This window comes from Siphateles boraxobius, unplaced genomic scaffold (genome assembly GCF_051911475.1).
Source record: "Siphateles boraxobius isolate OS27281-9 unplaced genomic scaffold, OSU_SipBor_1 1, whole genome shotgun sequence".
Classification (NCBI taxonomy): Eukaryota; Metazoa; Chordata; class Actinopteri; order Cypriniformes; family Leuciscidae; genus Siphateles; species Siphateles boraxobius.
The window spans coordinates 13,108,074-13,130,862 of NW_027508699.1; the positions used below are offsets into that span (position 1 = coordinate 13,108,074).

General features: G+C 37.3%; 1 protein-coding gene and 1 long non-coding RNA gene across 5 annotated transcripts in view; one reads left to right on the top strand and one right to left on the bottom strand.

Moving 5' to 3' along the window:
- dpp6b (dipeptidyl-peptidase 6b) overlaps nucleotides 1-22,789 on the top strand; it is a 196,178-nt gene that overhangs the window by 137,117 nt on the left and 36,272 nt on the right. For all 4 annotated transcript variants that reach the window (XM_077214812.1, XM_077214713.1, XM_077214998.1 and 1 more), the window contains one exon: nucleotides 11,473-11,587. In XM_077214812.1, coding sequence (XP_077070927.1) covers nucleotides 11,473-11,587 — 115 coding nt within the window. The remainder of the gene's footprint in view (nucleotides 1-11,472; nucleotides 11,588-22,789) is intronic.
- On the bottom strand, nucleotides 548-21,583 carry LOC143723100 (uncharacterized). Its single transcript, XR_013197047.1, has 3 exons — nucleotides 21,514-21,583; nucleotides 20,805-20,914; nucleotides 548-683 (listed from the first exon to the last, which is right to left on the bottom strand). It is a non-coding gene; the product is annotated as an uncharacterized LOC143723100 (long non-coding RNA).

Sequence of the window (22,789 nt, forward strand, 5' to 3'; positions counted from 1 at the left end):
ACGACAGGTTATGTCAAGTGTTGTGACTGCGTTTCAGATGGCATAAATGTTTGTTCCAAGCAGAATAATCAATTGAATTACATTGTAGTGAGTTCCAAATGAGCAGTATTTTTTTAGTCCTCCTCTTTTCAGCTCTCTGATACTCCAGCATTGCCAGTCACCAGCATAAGTTATGTTTTGCAAGCTATACCAGCACTATACCAGCTCTAACTACAGTATCATAAACCAGCCTGGACCAACAATTCATGCTGGGTTATGCTGGATTTTTTTCTTTGAAGGAAATAGGACGGACGATCACTGCTCTGTGAAACATACCCACATGAATAGAATACATAATATATTTCTAATTCAAAATCTGGATGCTGAAGCAAAAGCATTTGAATCTCTGTTTTACAAGCATCCTTTGGATTAGATTGAACTCAGCGGCATCGGTGAGTAATTTTCCTCTGATTCAGCTGTGCTGTGTCCCTACAAGGACACTTAGGAAATCCCACCCGATAAGGCTTAAAAGATCCACCTGTCCTGCTGGGCGGTGACAGTTTGTATTTCATTGAAGCATCAGTAGATTGAAATCACTGATGCCAGTCGTCGCTCTAGCCTCGTGAGTGATAAGACCCAACTTTGTCACTGCGACGATCACTCTCCCTCTCCTTTGCCCATTGTCATCTCTTTCCCTGGTTCCCCTGGAAACAAGAGATCAGAAAAGATAAATTTCATCCTTCATGACGAGTTTCTGTCCTTGTTCTTCTGAGGGAGCAAAAACAAAACATTCTTACTGAGGAACGCCAAATCATGGATGAGGTTTGTAATGTTTTATCCTTATAGCAAGAGTAACTAAACCTTGGATTTTTTTTCCTCGTGTACTAGAAAACTGGGCTTGAGAAGTTTTTAATAGGCGTATGTTTCATGGAAGACCCACAGGGAACAAACTTCATCTCAGACTGTCAGAGGTTCTGTAATCTCACATAAGGTGAGGCTCTTCGTTCAATCGAAAGGTCAGAAGTTGAGATTGTAGTTCAGAAGTACAGAGATACAATCTTGATTTTCATTTGGAGAATTTTTCAGAAACCTCTTCCTTTCACACGGATCCCGGTGGGAATCTTCTTAATGCAGGCGCAGTCTCTTGCTGAGCCCCTAAGAACTAAATCCCTCTTGTTGTACAAGATGAGAATGTTTTCATCTGTTTTGCGTCTGTGCTTTGTTGGACAATTGCATTCGCACTCATGGGACAACACAGATTTCTGTGTTTGTCAAATAGACAAACAAGCTACTACAAAAGGGATTATTTTGAAAACTCAAAAGTTTGAAAGCCCTTGATGATTTATTGTAGGTTGAGTGTACGGTAAGCGTAAGCTTGTTAGTCAGAAATATTTTTATGCATTTGATTGTTGCTTTGTTTGGTTATTTTTAAGAATGCAGTGCTATACAAAGACACAAAAGATATAACATACAGTTCTTCAATTAACACTACAAAATTACTATTATAGTAAGGGAAAGTTTTATTTTATTTTGTTGTGTTAACTGAACAGTGCAGGTTAGCATCACCCTTTGCAAACATTTATATTATATTTAATATAGATATAATTGTATTTTATATGAGATATAATAAATATGTAAACATATTTAATTATATATTACATTTAAATAAATATATAACATTATAAATAAAACAATTTATATCATATTTAAGTTTTTCATTTCCAGAGATAAGGCTATTTGAAGTATATAAATTTTTTTTTTGTTTGCAGCACTAACGGCCACACAATTAGTGCTTATCACAATTTGCACATATTCATAAAAATGCCCCTGGATAATGAAATGACAGCATACAGTAACTGGGAATATCACGTCTCGTCGGTTTACTGCCATTTTTCAGTGGTTTTGAATTTAATCAGGGAAACAGTGCGGACGTTTGTGAATCTTGCACATCTATAATGTAGGCTTAAAAATGCAGATATGCGTTTAAATGTATGCATTTGGCAGACGCTGTTATCTAAAATGACTAACAATGCATTCAGGTTATACATTTACTACATGTGCTTCACTTCATGTTAGGTAGACCATATTCTTTTTCATTTTACCTTAACAACAGCATAACCATTATCCAGTCTCTATATTTCAACCTGTGTTTGCTCTTTTGTTTTAATCAAGGTTTGTCATTATTATTTAACCTATCTACCAAATGAATGCCAGACAAAGGAGTTATGTTTTTCCCTGCTTGACTCACTGCAATGTTTTGTGCCAGCACAATAGATTTCAATTTGACCCTTGAAAAGCCATGGATCTTTATTGTGATAGAGAGAAATGAAAAGATTAAGTTTTTGGCATGATAAAACAGCAACTCAATATGAGTAATCTCTTAAAAGCTATCTTCTAAAAGATAGACAAGTTTAAAAGCTAATGTTCAAAAAAATCACTGGACTACATAAAAATTCACACTTCTCAATGACAATAACACATATGAAATGTTAAAACGTGATCCCACTGGTAAATATAAGAAATGAGTTGTAAGTTATTTACAGTCATTGGAGAAACAACAAGTGATAGATCGCAAATTGTATTTTCACCTTTACCCCAGAGAAACCACACCTTAAAATACAATAAGTACATAAGTGGATGTGCGATAATGGCTAACCTGTATATGAAAGAGGTAGAGAGGAAAGAGTTGGTCACTTATATGAGGGAGGTCCCAAGCCATTGGTTCAGATATGTGGATGAAACGTGAGTAAAGATCAAGAGACAGGATATATCTTCATTATCCGAGAAAATCAATTCAGTGGATACATACATCAAGTTCACTGGGTGTGATTCGCATCTTGCATCATCGAGCGGAGAGTGTGCCCACATATTCTGAGGCCAAAGGACAAGAAAATAACTACATTTAATATGCACTGAAGGAATGTGGAAAATGGAGGGAGAAACAATCAAGAGAGAGGGTGTGTAGTGTCTGTAAAAACCATGTGGTCATCCTCTATGGCTGAAGTATCTGAGAAGTCCAGAAGGTTTTTTTACAAGCATTAAATCTCTGTGTATTTTAAACCAATGACTACTTTAAGACAACGTTTGCTTCGGATTCCCAAACACCTTTAAAGTAAGTAATAGTATATGCCGTTAAGTGCATTTAAGTGCATTGGGCATTTTGTAGGTTACATTGTTATGCCAGTGACACACTGATTTATTCTGGTACTAACAAAGTGGCTGCCTTTATAAATTTGTGAGTCATTGAATCATTCACTCAACTGATTCATTTAGTGATTCAGTAAATATATTTAGATTCAAACAGCTGTTGAAATGTGTTTTAATCCCAGTTTGGTCACTTTTTTATTGAGATGTAACAAATTATGGCAGCATATTACCCCAGTTTTTAATCTTTGATTGCCTTTACCTTGTACATAACCAGAATAACCAAAGTTACATTTGCGATGACTCTTTTTTGAGCAAATTATTCAGTCACTTCACTTGTTTAGGCAAAGTCACATGCGCATCAATAAATGTATTTGTTAAATTTGTTGCCATTGTAGTTTGTGCAGGTTTCCCAAAAAAATAATTACCTGCCTAAAGAGAGCATAGTGCAGATGTTTTTACGCATATTTTTGTGATGCCATTATCATGGTTTCTATCCATTGTTTCACGCAATATCCCAAAATGCGCATAAAAATACACTGATGGAAGTTTCTGATCACCCAACATGTGTAAATGTATTTAAATGCATTCATCAGTTGATCATCAGTTGGTGACTGAGGATGAAGTTTTGACCTCTGAAAGTTACAGTTAAACATCAAAAATGTGATTACTCAAAATATGACCCATTTTTAAGATGCCTGCTATAGATCACAGGTGTAGTGCAGAAATAACCTTAAACCACACTATTACCACACTACATTAAGACCTGTGGCTGGTTACATGAACACCTAAGACTAGTCTTAAAAGTTAGTTCTTCTTACTTTTTTCTTTAAGACAGGACATATATTTTTGTCAGCTACATAAGAAGGAAGTTTGGTCTAATCTGAAAAGTAAGAATGATCAGCCCTAACTAACTGCTAGTTGGTCAGACTAGTTCTTAAGGCAGTCTTAATTTAGTGGCTATGTTTATGTAACTGGCCGCTGTTTATTCCTTCTGGATGCCTTTCTTGAATAGGATACAGAGTGGTGGATTCCATGCCATTATGTATTTCATTTCCCATCAGCAGTTGCTGGAAAAGAGAAGAATATTTATGAAAGAACTGGATTGACTGGATGAATATATACGAAATTAAAGATGGTTGTGTGTGAATGTAATGACAAAAGATATGCCTCTTATGAGTAAAAACTTTACGTAAGGCTTTATAGTACTAATAGTTTGATTTCCCCATGGACCCCTTTAATTTTCAAAGCATGAAATAAAAAGATTTGAATCGGTGATGATAATATATTGTACATTAGCTCATCCATAATATTCTGTGATATTGCTTATTAGTAAGTTTTTCAGTTGACATCCTTGACTAGAAGTTGACTAGAAGGTTCCAGCTCAAGCGGATGCCTCAATGCTCCATTTCTCTCCGTCAAGTCATAGCGCACAAACTGCTTCATTTTATTTATCACAGACAGCGTTCTTATCTCAGATGAGTTAAACATGCAGCTGTTGCTTTAGTGCTGAGAATATTGGATTTTGAAATTAAAGATGACTCGCCTGATTTGCCTTGACATTGCGTCTTTTGTTTGTTTCAGATAAACATTTTGCTTTTAGATTGAAAAGCATGCGTGCTTATAAATGGAGACTTTACACACATGCAAAAAGCTTGGCTTGGTTTGTTTCGAGAATTCACAATGTTAACACTCTTAAGGTCTTTTCTTAAGAAATATTAATAAAATGTGAACGGGTATATGGTTTTTTTGTCCACAGTTCAACCACTTTATAAACTTTAGCTTGTTAAAGATCTTGATTTTAACGGCATAAGACTGAAAACTGTTAATTGGTTAACAGAAAGTTTCCACACTATATACGGTGAATAACTGTGATAGATCTAACCGTACATTTAATTAAATTTTACAGTAAAATACCGTTAAATTTAGAACAATTAAAAATTAAAGAACAAGTCAATGCATAATTTACAGTGAAAAAAACGTAAATTGACATTTCCCTGCGTGACACTTCACATTTAATGTATTTTTGTTGAAATAACTGTTAATAATAACTGTAGTTTTTTCTAATCAGTTACGTACATTAGGATTTTATGTTACATTTAATTTTGTTAACTTAATGTTTATTGCATGTTTAAAATTTCATGTATGATGGTGTTTAGTGTTTGTGTAAATGATACTGTAAAGCTTAACTTTCTTATTGAAAAGCTGCTTGTGATGAGCTTTGATTCTCATTACCATTGTGATTGGTGGTTGTCAGTGTATTACAATGGTACAAAACAGATATAGTACTTAAATAGGTGGGTAAATAAATATAATATCAGATAGTGAAATATGTCAAGTCTGTAAAACCTGAAATGTTGCTACCGTATATTTTACTGTACATTTCTGGCAACCACAGCTGCCGTTTTTTTTTTTTACAGTGTACAAAGCCGTCACAATGTCTTGTGGTAGCTTTTATTGCAGTCTAGTTTGGTATTTAGGAAGTTTTAGATGGTTGCTAGGTCAAAATAACCCATCTGGTGTCTATGTCCTTTTTTCTCGTCTGTTTTATCATCCACCAGGTGAATATCCTCTGATCCCCTTGAAAAGTAATAGGACACCTAAGTCATTATTCATGTGTGTAGCACAAACGGTGTGGGATGAGTTACATTCTTAGGGTTTGCAAAAGCAATATTTTCAAGGTGATGATATTTCATCTGTTATATTTTTGAACTCATCTGTGTAAATTGAAATCTAAGCTGTCAGAGAGAGCAGGAGGCTGTTCGGTGAGCCATCTCGTGTGCAGAGGTAATGGAGACCATCAACCTTCAGTTTTACGGGAACATTTCATGAGGCATATTTGAGTCTGTCCTTGGAGCAAGCTGGTAAAACAATGATTGGTATTCTAAACCAGCTAATTATGAGAAATAACTTATTCTTTCATGAGCCACTCGAGGCCATTTCATGAGGGAATTGTTTAGGATTATTATCAGACATACACTTCTGTTCAAAATTGTGAGGTCGATAAGATTTTTAAAAGTTGATCATCGATGTAGTATTTATTTGATGTTGAACTGTTTCCCATTTGAAAATATCTCAAAATGTAATTTATTCCTGTGATGGCAAAGCTGAATTTTCAGTCCTCAGTGTCACGTGATCCTTCAGAAATCATTCTAATATGCTGATTTGTTGCTCAAGAATTTTTTTATTATTATTATTGTAAAACAGTTGTGCTGCTTAACATTTTTGTGGAAACCATGATACATTTTTTTCAGGATTCTTTGATGAATAGAACGTTCAAAATAACAGCATTTATTTGAAATGAACATTTTAAAATCTATAATGTCTATAAAACATTCTAAATGTCTTAACTGTCACTTTTTAGCAATTGCATTTTAAAATCTTTTTATTTATTCAAAAATTTAAATAGCTAATTCATTCATAACCAACTTAAATCAACCTATTCTGTGATGGGCATATTTCTAATTTCTAAATTCAAATTCATTTAAAAAATTTAACAAGGACTTTTAAAAAAATAAGAAAATTTAAAGACACACACAAAAAAAACCATTAGGAGTTTAACATAGTTTGACTAAAATATTGTTCATATATATATATATATATATATATATATATATATATATATATATAAATCAAACCAAAATTCAGTTGGCTGAAGCCATGATGATTTTTAAGCCTGTTGTTTAAAACTACTATGCTCTTATTGGTTGCTGAAAGTATAAAAAAATAGCTTAAATATTTATAATATAAATATAATATTGTCCTAGTTTTCTGCACATTCCATGTGGCCCTGTTTACAGCTAAAGGTTTTAGCATCTTTTAATGCAATCCCTGCCAGCACAATATTATAAATTTTAATAGACCATAGACCCTATTTCATTTGAGGTGACCACCTCACTCAAGCCTCATGGATTGTACTTTGATTTGATTTTAGGCTCAGTCTAGTAATGGAATCACTACTGCTTTTAGGAAAGTCAGTTTAGCAAATAAACACTATAGCAATTGATCTTTATTTGGAAAAATATAGATTTCAGCAATATAGTGTGATGGTGTGTTGACATCCAATTGCTGTATGTTTGTGGCTTGTCTTTTCTCAATGCATCTGCATTATTGTCATCACTGCTGTAATGGCATTTCAATAGAGGAGCTGTTTCAGTTTCATTAGTTTTGCAAATGTTCCCATAGCAATGGACTGTTTTAATTGGGCTTTATATTGAGGTGTTTGAGTGCATCATATTTTTTACTTCATTGGGATCAGATGGGTGGTATTGCATATTGTAATTAAAGCAAACTGCTGTGTGTTACTGTTTTCTTGTTTTTCAAATAAGCCAAAGCCATAATTTACAAACCCACTCTCAGACATTAAAACAAGACACTCAAATCAGTGGGTCTCATTCAATAATAACTGCATGAATTATTTCACATTTATACAACCGCCCGTATCTAATTTTTGTGCATGTATGCTTTCGGGGGTTCCAACTTCTTTTTTATCTTTTTTTTGTGTAAATTTAGAATAAATTTTAGTACAAAAGTTAATGATGAATCATGATTTATTTACACACGAATTCGTGCATAGGCGCAGTTAAGGAATAAGGTGTGTGGTGTGTGTTATGGTGTGTTTACCACATTTTTATATTGGTCTCATCAAAAAGTCATGGTTTTCGGGTTTAATGCTCTTTTGTTCGGTTTGTCTAAAAGCAAAAAACACTCTCTTTAAAAATAAAAATGTAAAATGGTATTTTGAATAGTGTTGATGTGCAGAAAACATAGCTAGTTTTACTGATGGCAGACATGATTTTAGGTTTTATTATTTCAGAAAATATGATGCATATTTTAGAAATACAGCAATCAACATTAAGGTATTTCAAAAGTGGTCTAGTAAACTAAATGAAATATTGACTGACAAAATGTTTTTCGTTTTATGTTAAGTGAAAATTCTAATTTCATATTGTAGCTAATTCGGCTTTTGTTTATGGTTAAATTAAGTTCCAAAAAAACATTGGCCTACATTAAGTAACATCTTGTCTTATATCTAAAGAAAATATATTAAGCATATGATCTTTGAAATGAATCAATATTTTTACATTGTATGAATGTTTTTGTCTTTGGGAATGGAATGTTTGAATATTAAAGCAGAATTTGAGGTTGTTTTGACCCTAATTACAAGTTTCCAGCAGCTTGTTGACCGGGTTGTCCACCCAGGTTGTGATCCTCAGACATCATAGATTTCATTTTTACATGACAGCCTTTTACAGCAGCCCATGTCTGCTAAACCCTCTTTGCCCCCTGGGTAATAATATTAAATCCAAATTAAAGGCTTCAACCGAGCCATAAATATAATTTGAGGAAAAACTAATACATTTGTCAGTAACAAATAGGAGTATTTAAAAAGAAAAGGTTTTAATAAAAATTTTGGTGAATACTTTATTTTGATGGTCCCCTTTAGACATTATGTTGACTTGCACCTACTGTACATCAACTAACTCTCATTAGCGTATTAGTAGACTGTCTGCTTAATATATGGTGCACACTGGTGGTGGTTGAGGAGAGCACTTTGGGTGTACAATAGTGCATATGAAAGCGCTATATAAATGCCTAATTTATTCATTCATTCATATCTGATAACACTTTGTTTTGATTCGCATTAATAATGTCAACTTATTCTACTAACCCTTAACACCTTATTCTACCAACCCTAATCCTACCCCTAAAAGTCTACTAATACTCAACTACTATTTTAATGAGAGCTAGTTGACTTGTAGGTGCAACTTTATTGAATTTCTAGACCATCAAAATGAGGTGTAACCATATTGTTTTTGTATGATGATCAAACTAAACAAATTTTCAATCATGTAGTACTGTACATTAGTCTAACTAAATTCAATTTGGTACATTAATACAGATGTGTTTTTATCAACATCTCACGGTTTCAGCTCATCCAGTCAGAAAATCTGTTATACAAATTTTAGGCCACTCTGTGGTTGTTTAGTTAAAAAAAACTTCCAAACATTAGTGGATGATTGTTCTTCTCCTTTCTGATTTGTTTCCATCAGCTCAATCGCTGCTTACTCTGCTCTTGAAATAGTCCAACACAGTTCAGAGTTACCTGGACGGGAAGCTGTCCTGGGTAATCACATCCCTCCTGCTCCCCCCTGATTCTTGGGCTGGTTCCACCAAACATCCCAACATCACCCTCACACTAGTGACTTAATGACCAGCTGATGAAGTTCTGCATGAGATAGCAACTACTTATTTAAGGAAAGCAAAAGCAATACACAATGCACAGGAAGAAATAGGATTACACAAAATAAAGTCTTTGATTTATGCATTTTCCTCGTTGTAACAAGCCACAAAGCCTGCAGATCATTCTGATTGCTTTACAGAACATTAGCAGATGTTTTTTTTTTGTTAGTTTTTTTTTTTTACAGCTTTAGTGAATTTCCAGTTTTTGTGTTATGTTGCATATTTAAGGTATGACCACCTGCCTAATCTGAAGGTGTCCTGAGGTATCTGACACCAATATGTTTGCAGCAGATCCTTCAAATCCAGTAGGTTACGAGTTGCGAGCCATGGATTGAACTTGTTGGTCCAGCACATCCTAGAGATGTTTAATTGGATTAAGATCTGGGGGAATCTGGAGGCCAGGGCAACACTTTGAACTTTTCCTTAAACCCTTTCTAAACAATGTGTGCATTATACTGCTGAAAGTGGCCACTTCCACCAGGGAACACCAGTGTCATGAAGGGGTGTACCTGTTCTGCAACAATGTTTAGGTAAGAGGCTTGTGTCAAATTATGGCTACATGAATAGCCGGATCCATGGTTTCCCAGCAAAACATTGCCTAGAGCATCACACTCACTCCATTGGCTTGTCCTCATCCCACAGTGCATCATGCTGCCATCACATCTTCTTTTAAATGGCGCACACATACACGGCTGTCCACGTGATGTAAAAGAAGGAGGGACTGATCGGATCAGTCGACCTTCTTCCACTGCTCCAATGTCCAGTTCCGACGCTCACTTGCCCATTGTTGGCACTTTCACTGGTGGACAAGGGTTCTGTGGCTACGCAGCTGAGTGCGATGCACTGTGTATTGTGACATATTCCTTCCATAACCATCATTCAAAATTTTGTGTGACCAGTTGACATTCTGTTGGCTTGGACCTGACAGGATTGCCTTCGTTGTCTTTGTGCATTGATGAGCCTTGGGCGTCCAACACCCTGTCGCTGGTTTGTGGTTTGTCCTTCCTCGGACACTGTTGGTAAATTCTCACCACTGCTGATCTGGAGAAACCCACAAGCCTTGCCATTCCAGACCTACTCTGACCCAGTCACCTTGCCATAACAATTTGGCCCTTGTCAAAGTCTCTCAGATCTTTATTCCTGCCCATTTCTCCTGCATCCAACACGTGATGAGAACTGATTGTTTGCTTACTATCTAATCTTCTCAGACCCTAATATGTGGCCTCGTTAGAAGATGATCAACAATATTCTCTTCACCTGTGACTGGTCATAATGTTTTGGCTCATCAACATATCTAAATTGCTTTAATTAAGTTGTATGAGCCTGTATCACATACAAATTGTCATTATTTCAAAGAAAAGTAAAAAATGGTAAAGTAAATATTTATTTCATTATTGCATTGTATTGTGTATTTTATTTTATTATTGTATCATGTCATTTTCTTAGATGTATTTGTATTTATTACAAATAATTATTGTTTTTAAATAAATATTAAGGAAATTCCTTTGTTGATTTGTGATGGTTTAATGGGCATGGGATGGGATAGTTGTCAGGTCTTTTGCAGACAGTGCTATAGGTTCCAAAAGGGGGTTTTCACAGAGATGCCATAAGAAGAACTTTTTTGGGTTCCTCAAAGAACTTTTCAGTGAACTGTTCCTAAAAAAAATTGTCCTTAGTGTAAAGAACATTTTAATAATCCGAAGAACCTTTTTCCTCTATAAAGAACCTTTTGTGCAATGGAAAGGTTCCATGGATGTTAAAGGTTCCTAATGGAACCTTGAGGCTGATTCACACTGCACCGACAAATGGTAACAGACGGTAACAAACACTTTGAGTTTTGTCGGATCGGTGTGTTACACGTCACTGTCTGTTCCCATTGGTCGGCTCTACGTTTTCTTCAATTGAACATGTTGAATCAGTGTTTGTTATGTCGTGGAATGTCTGTGATGTGATGGACTGTAATCTTGTAATTTTCGACGTTTGGCAGTTTCTGTCGGTGCAGTGAACTGGCTTATAGATGCAAATAAAGAACCTTTATTTTTAAGAGAATTCTAACAATGAAAATTCAGTTGCTTTGCCATTAAATGTATGTGCTTGTGTTTTCAGGAGCTGGTTGGGAGTAGCCCTTCCCAGAGGAACTGGAAAGGAATCGCCATCGCCCTGCTGGTCATCCTGGTCATCTGCTCTCTGATCGTCACCTCCGTCATTCTACTTACGCCAAGTAAGAGATGTATTAATTCAGCACTTAATACGACATTACAAGAAGCGCAGGTATAAATGCGGAAGTAGACGCACGCACCAGTTGTTTTTCGCTGAGGAGCCGAGCGGAGCCCGGCTGTGGTCAGGTGGTCCAGAAATAGTGGCGACGGGACTACGTGTCCGTTCCCTCCTTCAGGGAACGAGGGTTACATATGTAACCGAGGCATTCCCTTTCAATCGCTCACGTTCGACGTAGTCGACGTGACGACTGATTGGGATCCCAATTAAAACGCCACTAGTGCTGCCACCTTCCAGTGCCTAGACAAAAGCCTCCTGATCCCCCCGCATTATTGAGGCGGAGATGGGACAGGGCTTAGGCCAGGGAAGTCACTGCTGTTCCGCAAGACCCACTGTAGGGATGCTACGGAAGCCACATCCAGCCCGCAGGGAGGTATCATATGGAGATAAACATATGGACTGGCCGTTACTGGGAAGTACAACATATGGAATGTCACTGAGGTGGCTCCAGCCTTTAACAGGGGGGAGACTCAACCAGCAAGCTCTGCCAAAGGAAAGACACGGGCTCGCCACACACTCTTAACCTGAATTAGTTGACTTTACTCGAAAATCGCGTGGAAACCCGTTGCCCTATACCACTTTAGTTTTTACACAAGCTGAAACTAAACATGTTGATTTGTATTAACATGGAACCCTAACTTTTTACACAAGCTGAAACTAAACATGTTGAGTTGTAATAACATATAATCTTATATAGGTGCAGTAGACAAAACAAGTTTACATTAGTAGTCTTTACTGAAAATCATTAGTACACATTCTAAAACTTTTTGAGTTAAGGTGTACTATTAGGTACCCAGCATGCATTGCAACATGAAGCTTTACATTTTCCATGACTTTTAATCTCTATTGATGACAACATCAATGTGCAGTCATCACTGGATCACTTTACTATAGCTTTTTAGCTATAACAATTGTGCCTTTTTAGACACACAGGTAAAGCAGCCAGATAATAACTAATTTTCAAATGTCAAGGGCAAGAGCCCAACTAAAGCCAACACTTATCACCATCATGGTGAATATTTTTAAATTAAATTAAAGAATAATTCATCAACATCTAAACCTCTGTTAATTCTCAATACCGTATGTTGCCGAGGCCTGTGCTCGTCCAGCCAGGTGTAGAGCCCCTTGGAAGCACGTTAGACGCGGGTCTTGTCACGTGACCAGGCAGGTTTTTGAATACCAGTGGTTTCTGCCTTTTGATTTGTGATGTGGTGTTTGAACCCCTCCACTTCCTTATGAAACTAAACATACCAAGTAATCTCTGCTAAACTTGATTAGTGCAATGAATCTTTCAGCTAAATAGTACAAACAACTATTGTTGTTTAGTAATGATAGCAGGTTTTTACAAAACATAAAAGAATAAGTAATGATCACTCGTAAGTTTAATTAGAAACAAAATCTGGGTTTACAGTGCAGGGAGAGATACACATATGCCTAGCAAAAGTTCCACCAGTGCATACAAGAAGTAGGCCTAGCATCGGACGCTCTGCCACGTCCAATGCCGAAGGGGTGTGGAGGAACTCAACAGGGTTCGGCTAAAGGGGAACTCAACTGGAGCAAGAATGGTGCACGTATCCAGTCCATAGGAGGAGAATGGCGCAGCAAGCCAACACTTCGAGCAGGGCTTATGGTGTTAACTGGCTTATATGTGAAAAGAGCAAACAGAAAGCAACCGACTCGACACAGCCCAGCCCGCAGCTCTACAAATATCTGTCAGTGAGGCACCATGCGCCAACGCTCAGGAAGGGGCTACACTCCGAGTGGAGTGAGTTCGCAGTCCCGGGGGACAAGGTGCATCTTGGGACTCATACGCCAAGATGATGGCATGCACTATCCAGTGGGCCAACCTCTGCTTGACAGCCTTTCCCTTCTGCTGGCCTCCGTAACAGATAAAGAGCTTTTCTGAGATCCTGAGGCTTTGCGTTCTGTCCACATATAACCGAAAGAAGCAGATGGGACAAAGAAAAGCCAGGGCTGTGTCTGCCTCCTCTGGGGGCAGCGCTTGCAGTTTCACCACCTGGTCCCGAAAGGAAGTAGTAGGAACTTTGGGCACATATCCAGGCCGGGGTCTCAGGATAACGTGAGAGTTACCGGCCCGAATTCCAGGCACGATTCGTCGACCAAAAATGCGTGCAGGTCCTCTACCCTCTTCATGGAGGCCAAAACAAGCAGGATACTGTTTTTAAAGACCAGATTTTTAACTCAGCTGCCTGCAGTGACTCAAAGGGAGGTCTCTGCATTGCATTGCAGTCAGTACCAGAGATAAGTCCCAAGAGGGTATAGAGGGGGCATGAGGCGGATTCAGTCTCCTCGCTCCCCTCAGGAACCTGACAATCAGGTCGTGCTTTACCCCAGTAATCTCCCATCCACTGTATCGTGATGTGCGGCAATAGAGGCAACATACACTTTGAGGGTGGAGGGAGACAGCCCTACCAATCTTGCAGGGTTAGAAAGCACAGAACCGATCGAACACCTTTGGGGGTCTTCTTGGTGAGAAGAACACCACTCAACGAACAGGTTCCACTTCAGGGTGTAAGCATGCCTCGTAGAGGGTGCTCTCGCAGAAGTGATGGTGTCTACGAATGACTGAGGTTGATCACCTAGAACCTCCACTTCCCGTCCAAGGACCGGACATGGAGTTTTTCCGAGTTTTTGGAAAACTCGGAGCACACAGGAGAAGGATCGCGGTAACACTGACAGGGATGGCTCAGCCTGTACCAGTGAAGCACTCACTTTCTTCGCCCTCAATCGGCCGTCAAACAAACAAACATAAACACAGAATTGTGATGCTGTTAAAACAGCAGTTGAGAGTAGGTGTGCTCCGATCAGGGTTTTTGGGGCCGATCACCAATCCCTGATTACTGGAAGGTGTATCACCCGATACCAATACTGATCACCGATTACAGGGTCTATTTGAAGCCTTCTATTTATCATGTAGCATTATTTATTAAACTAAATTTATAAACAATGTACATTAAGTATTACAATTAAGAGAAGACAACGTATCATGAATTGACACCTGTGTATTTAATTGCAAGCAACATGTCCAGCATATTAACTTTAATAACTTATTGTTATTGGGAACAGCTTAGGGCTTGACAAATACAACTTTCCTGTAGAATATAAAATAAAAAAAGATAAAAGACAGAACATCTGAGTCTTTAAATTTAGCTTTAGACTACTTTAAACTAAAAACTGCAACAAAAAAGGCTATAGCCAAAATATTGTTTTGAGTCAGTCAGCCATCAGTTTTTCTAAAACACAAAAATACAAATAACTAACAACTTCCATATCTGTATCTATAACTTTATCTATACTCATCTATACTTTTTTCTGGGATGCTCAGTCAGATTTTGTGGGCATTTAGAGAGGAAGAGAGAGGGAGAGTGAGGTAGAGAAAGAGAGAGTGGGGATAGAGATTATTAGATTAATTTCGCTCCCAAAGTTTAGGCCTACTTCTTAAGCATCAATTTTTTTATATATATTTTTTTTTTTTATTTTTTGCAAGAACCCTTGCAAAATAATTTCAAACAGATTAAGAAAACCAGCACTACTGGTTACATCTATGGTTAGATTGATTTGTTTAGATCCAGTGTAGTCGTGTCCCCCCACTTTTTCTAAGGATCGATATTGTCCCTCACCAATTTTTGTAACATTGAGGCACGGATGTACCTAATACAAATAAATAAAACATCTCTAGTTAACTAGAAGAGCATTCATTTAGTTCGCTATTAAATAAAAGATCTAGTGCTAAAATGCGTTGTTTTTGAACTCAAGCTGAGCGCTCGTTGCCGCTGCTATCAGTGTCATGGATACAGTGTTCTCTGTGGCTCACGCAGTCTTCACTTGGATGCGCTCTTAAATCTATCGCTGTTGCGGACTGTATTCATTCCGGTTAAATCACAAAATAAAATGCACACAAACGTGTCCCTGCTTGATATAGACTGTAACCACTGATGAACATATTCAGTTTTGATGAGTGAAAAAAACTATATGAGTGCGGATTAGAACCCGTAACCTCTGACACGCTTGGCAAAAGATCTACCACTAGACCACTTAAGATTGACAAGCAAGCAGCGGAGTGGTACACACATTGCAGATTGTTAACGAATTGTCTTTTTCACACACCTTGTAGAATTGCCAGACTGGTTTTTACCAGGGCGTAAAAAATTGTCACGCAAGTTTTGCGTCATTTGATCGGCTTTTCTGGATCGGCCTTTATAGAGACCGCCGATCACACATCCCAAAGCAATTATCGGCCGATTATGATCGGCAACCGATCAATCGGAGCACCCTTAGTTGAAGAGCTCAGAAGGCTCGTACCACCACTGCACTCGCACTGTAGAACCACCAGCAGCGGGAGAGACTTCCTGAAGAAGCGCCGACACACTCGCTCGTTGTAATATAACAACACTCTTCAGAGACATCGACATAAAAGACAACTGGTGCGTGCATCTACTTCTGTATTTATACCCGCACTGCGGGGCGGAGCATGAGATGCAAAGCTCACACGCCAATGTGCATTGGCTCGTTTTATCAATACCCGGAGATGACAGGTTCGCTAACCGTGATCCCAATCAGTCGACTACGTTGAGCGTGAGTGAATGAAAAGGAATGTAGTTTATGCTAAAATCTTATTGAGCATAAATTTTTATGTATGTATTATGTATGAACTGTAATATTTTTAGTCATGAAGCATTTGGCAAAACATCACAGCATATTACTCCTATTTTCTGTAAATAAAAATAAAAAGTTTATAAATGAGTAGCTTGTCATTACAGAACCAGAAATATCTTGAGGGCCTTTGGGGTGTTGGAGTAAAAAAAAGTTGGGAAACGCTGCTTTTAGAGTTTGAGAAGAGATCTCTCAACAATGTCACAAACCGCGCTCAGATTTTTTTTACACATTAATTTTATAGCTCTGAACTCTTCATATACTGAATGCCAACAATTGGCTCATTTAATTGTTTTTGTTTTTGATAAAGCTGATGCTTAACCCTCTGGGGTCTAAGGTGTTTTCTGGGACCTGGAGGGGTTCTGACATGCTCTGACATTTGTGCTTTTTTCAGTTGCTTATAAACATATTAGTGGCAAAGTTGTCATTACACTCTATTTAGCACAAACAGGGCTACCATTATATTTGAGCAACATGTATGTACATGTTTGTATTTTTGAGAGAATATTGTTTATGCAAGGTTATTGAAAAAACTAAAACTTAAAGTTTCTGAAATAAGGCCACAAAACACATACTAAATATGTGTCCACAAGACTTTTGACTAATGGATGTTCTCGCCTAGAATTTGTGCTTCAAAATGATCTGAAAATCATCCTGCCTAATCATTCACATAAAACAATACATTGATTTAAATTTTGTAAAACCCTTTTTGTTTGGAAAGGCAATATGCGAAATGGGCGTGACTCATGAATAATGCTCTTATTCGCACCTGAGAAGACAAAAGACCTGCTTAATGAGCCTGTATAATGAGCTTTTCACATACAGGTGTGTCACTGAGCCACAAGAAAGAATACAAGGACAAAAGAAAAAAAAATATATATATACTACAAAATTGGTTCACATTTTGAACCATCTCGGAAAAAAATAGTATTTTTCCACTTGTATTTTTGCTTGCAAATTGTATAATATCCAAGGTGAACATTTCTAGTAATTGTGTAGTTAATTCTCATACTGTATTTTCAGAAAGTTTTGGATATGTATCCTCTCCCCAAATTTGTCACTAATAAAACACAATAAAAATAATTTGAAGAGAAGGCTGATATTGACCTTTTAAGATTTTTTTTACATCTTCCTTGTAAATATATACTTTGCTATTTTATTAAAAAGGTTACAATTACAGCAACAATTGAAATAACAATATTTCAAGTGTAATATTTCTTTGTAAAAACTAAAGTATACATTTTATCATACATATTTCAAAGTTAAGGATTCATTATTTTGAATAAAGCCTACATTGGAACAAACACTATAATAGCATCTTAGTTGATGACTTTATTTTTGACAAAACAAACATAGCCTAATATATTTAACATTTGAGCAGAAATTGGTGAACAAAAGCTTATTTGATGTGGCAGTAGTCTATTTTGCAGTAAAATGTTAATAATCTATCCAAAACTAGTCAATGAAATTTTGTCTTTCATATTTCGTCTGTAATATCGTTTGTTGTTTTTATGATAGCCTATATTAGGCATATAAATATTAATTTGCAGTTTAATACATTGCTTATACTGAAAAATCAGTCGATTTTTACTCATCTCAGTATAGCAATATAGTTTGGTAAAAGCTGTTCAGTTCATACATTCACACACAGACGCGATTCATATTTAAACAGTCTTTTTGCGGCTTACATAGGCTACACTAGGATATCACGATTAGAACAATAATAAAAAAAACGTACTTCTCAGATGGATCCGTTGCTCCTCGAAATGAATTTAAACCAGCACTTTTGAGGTAATTTACACAGGATTATTCCTCACAGCCTTGAAAGTAAGTACTGTAATCTGATCAAATTTGGTGTGCTGATCTCATCTGATGGGCGTTTACACCTTTGCATGTGTGTTGCCTCAGATCATTTGCGTTTGAATACCGCACGCTCTCCGTGGGCGTGTCAAATTAAAAGATAATGAGATTAACTAAAGATAAACATAACTGAGAAGTCTCCAAAGCTATGAGAGAGCAACCCGTGAGCAATCATTTTCCTCTGGGTGACTGGATTTGAATAATTTAACTTGAACTTCTGGTATTGTTTATCTGGTATTGTTTTTCTTAGTACCAGTGAAAAACTGTTTTTAAAGCAGGAGAGACAGATATGCTAAGTAGCTGCTGCAGCCAAAATATTTCTCAAAGTTGGAGGATCAATTATTATGATTTTCCAGGGTAATTAGTATAGCATGTATAATTATGTATTTCATCAAAAGGAAAGTGGGCCACCGTTTTTCCCCAGAGTTCAGTTTTTTTCTTCAAACACCAGTGATAGAGGATGTATGCAAACACGTATCAACTGTTGGAGAGCCTAAATTGGGAGTAGCCTCAAGAAATAAGTGAGCTCATTTTTAACTCTCCTAATTGAGGGTTAGGTGATTCAGTGGTGCTTGCAGAAAAATATCCAAAAAAGGCCCTTAAAAAATAAAGCAAGTTTAAAGCTGTAATCGGTATGATGGCTTTCTTGCTTGAACTCCTTGAGTTCAGTTGCAAAGTGTCAAACTCTTTCTGAATAGATACTTGTTAGGTTGGGAGATAAACAATGTGGGTGAGGGAAAAAAACTCTTGATGATTAGATCAATGTGTGCAGATCAATAGAGCTCCAAATAGAATGAGACACACTAGGGATCCCCAGTCTCGCCCCCCACCTCGTGCCAGCTGTAATAATTGGTCGTGGACCTGTAGACTAGTGAGGGAGTTATTTGCTGAAGCCAGATCTCACGGGACAAGAAGCCAGAAAATATAGTGGGAGCTATGCATACATTGAAAAAAATCTGTTGGTTTCCCCTGATTTTTTTGTTTATTTATTTATTTTTCGTGGTCTTGCGGGACCTGGCTGAGACGGTTTATAATACAAATTCGTCTGATCCGCCCGCTGTTCAGAAGAGGGCCGATCCTTTACGAGCTTCGGATATTCCGATGTTGTGCCGAATTCTGACCCCCGACAAATTATTAGTCTGTATCTCTTTGGTTGCGTTTACACTTGGCATTAACATGTGATCACCGTGATCCGATCAAGCAGATCGGATCATAAGCCAATCAGGACACAGTGCGTTTACACCTGTCTACATCAAGTGATTTCTGTATCTAGATAACAGATCGGATCTCGCATTCACACAAAAAAAGGATGGTTCTCGTAGGAAGTCGACCTGAAGTGGTGGGTTTTCTTTTAGAAACAGTTTTCAATCGGGGTACATTTTACAAATCTCGCAAAATGAGGAGGATGAAGAGGCTGCAAGTACTAATAATGTGGATAGATGCGTGAAATGTAATGTGAAAAATTTGTATTCTTTACAGAAAATGAATGGTTCTGCAACTTTAGGGTGCGAAAGCAAATATTTCAGTATATTTGCGATCAACTTCGCACTCGACTGTATCGCAAAACCACACAGCTACATGCAGCAATTCCTGGAGAGAGGAGGGGTAATAAAGGCAGTGGGCGGGGTTTTGTGTGACGTCCACCTGTGAATGCAGACACGATGGCTGGATTGCGTTTACATTACACTGAGATCAGGGCCGTGCAGAGACATTTGGAGGGGCAGGTGCTCAAAGTATAAAAGGGGCACATGGAACAAGGCTTTAAATTGAGTTGTGCTCAAAATATCAATACAGCAACACATTCCTTGCTGATACGCGTATTGTTGAAATGGATGATTCTGTATTGATACGGCAGCAAATGCTGTGATGCAGTTTCGAAAAAGAAACGGAACAGAAAATACAATTTTAAGTTTAAAAGTTAAAAAAATATTTTCTGTCCACCTATTAATAACTCTGGTATTCGAAACTGAAGTGTCTTAAGTTATCCCACCCTGATGGCTTTTTCTTCTCTGTTATACAGAATAATTAGGAACATCCGTTATAGTAAAAACTTTAGTAAACATTATAGTAAAATCAACGTGGCTGATGTTTTGTACAGAACAGTAGATTTATTTAATACCATGTCAGCATTTGTGGCTATATTCTCTGTGATCACAAGTTTGAGTCCGACTCGTATAATGTAAACGTCTTCTCTACTGACTGACTCAGTCATAAAGACAGTATTTGCTGCCATCTATTGGTGAAATAATGTATGTAACGTCTGTTGCAGTTTACGGTCAGGGACTATTTTTTCCAGCGGAAGGAAGGCTTTTAGTGATTTTACTTCATGAAAGTTGCATAGATACATATTTTTTGGCTTTAATATTTGTATTGTGTGGCAACCGTTTTATAAAAGCAATAAGGTACTCGAGGCTAGTGCTGTATCGTGAATAACAACGCCCTTCAGCCGTGACTTATTCACGATAAAGCACAGCCTCTCGTACCTTATTGCTTACATACAAAACATTAAAGAACTAATACACTGCAATACAGTAAATAATATTATTATTACTGTTGTAGTTGTTGTTGTCTAAAATTAAACACATTTGCAATTTTTACAAATGAAAGTCTACATGTGTTATTCTTACCTGTTGTGCTCTTCATTAACCAGCTGGATAGGGATCCACTGCCTTTTGCTGCCTCAAGCAGATCCTTCTTTTTTTGTTTTATTATTCTCTCTTTGCGAGGCATCTTTGCACTGCAGAACACACACAAAAGTACATTTCAGACCTTTTCCTGAAATCTACTAGGGTCACATCTCCTTCACACTTTGATGTCAGGTCAGGTATATTATTCATTTTATATTGACATTGATATTTTTACATTTATTTCCAGAGAGATACTATTGAGTTTAAAGGCTATTAGTGGTCTTGCTGTTGTAAACACGACTTTTGATGTTGTAGAATTTTTTTTGTGTGTCATATTTAAAATATAATTATATTTTAATCCTGTTCTGAATTTTTTTATTTGTATAAAATGATAATTCAGAGAATGAGAAAATCAGTTTAAGCCTTACCCAGTGTTATAATAATTATTTTTAAGGCACTCTAAGTTTTAAAAAGATAAATACTATAATAATAATTATAGTTTAGTCAAATAACATAAAAAGACCAGACCCCTCGACGCCTGTGAAATTTTTTCTCCCTTAAAACAGCAAGCTAGCGTTAACTTACTTCTACACTCTTCACACAACGATGTTATAAACAACATATCTGCATGCTCTCTTCACGTCGTTTTTGTAAAATAATAAGTAAATAAACATCAAAATCACTTCGCTGAGAATGAAATACCACTTACCAGCCGCTGAGGTGTTGGATATCCTCTGGTAGTGTGCGTGAAATTAAAAAATGTGCGTGCGGCATGATGAAACGGCCCCGGTCAGATGAGGCCATCATCAGGTGAAATGATGTGGTCAAATGGTCATGATGTGGATCATTTTACTTACGGCTAAATTATTATTCATTCATTTTATTAATATTTAATTGGGCATAGGCAGGCATCCACAACAAGGCCTTTAAAGGTGCAATGTGTAAAAATTTTGAGTATCTATTAACAGAAATGCAATATGACATCCATAACTATGTTTTCAGTGGTGTATAAAGAACTTACTTAATAAACCGTAATAATTTTATTACCTTAGAATGAGGCATTTATATCTACATAACCGCGGGAATCCCCTTCTATGAAGGTCGACATATTGTGACGTCATGTTTCTACCGTAGCCGACAGCGAACAAACAGCGTGTTTCGTCACTACCTTGAAAGAGAAGCAGCAGAAAGCTAGAAGCTAGCCATAAACACCGTAAATAGTGACTTTTCCCTTGTTGTAATGGCATGTTATGGCCACGCTGGGGACTGGAGAGGTTGAAGGGTGTGTGGAGAACGGAGGAAGAAGAAGAATAAAAGAGTTATCTGTTTACATCCTGAGAGTTGTGTCCTTGAATACGGAGTATAGAGGAACAATACACTTGTCAGTGGTGTAAAATATGTAGTTGGATTGTTTCATGTAACTTAGTTCTCCTCCCTCGCTGTGTTATGGCTTTGCTATGTGGGGATAAATGTGAGACAGCTGATTAGTACTCTTGTCATTGACCGTAAAACAGTAACCTTATAGGAGTCACCAACCCGTCGGTCGCGATCGACAAGTCGATCTTAGAAGCATTTTAAGTCGATCGCGAAGAGTTTTCAAAATCAGAGAAAAAAAGCCTATTGTGTGTAGTAAATGGTGGCTAGGGGATGCGGAGGCGCGCGCGCTGTTACAATCGTGCCATTTTTGCCGCGCGCACCTTTGGGCTCATGCGGACGCGTCGAGTTTAAACAAGGCTTTACGCTTTAACCAGCTCAGCCACAGTAACAGCTCATATTAGCCAGCTAAACTTTTACTACCCTGTTAGAAAAAAAATATAGTTGCATAGTTTCATGTGGTTCTTCTCCCTCGCTGTATTATGGGTTTGCTATGTGGGGGGAAATGTGCTGGTTACGTTTGTGAGACAATCAGCTGATTACTATTATTATATTATATATTAAGACCCTTGATCCTCACCTGACTATGGCTTTGTAAACTTTATCCATGA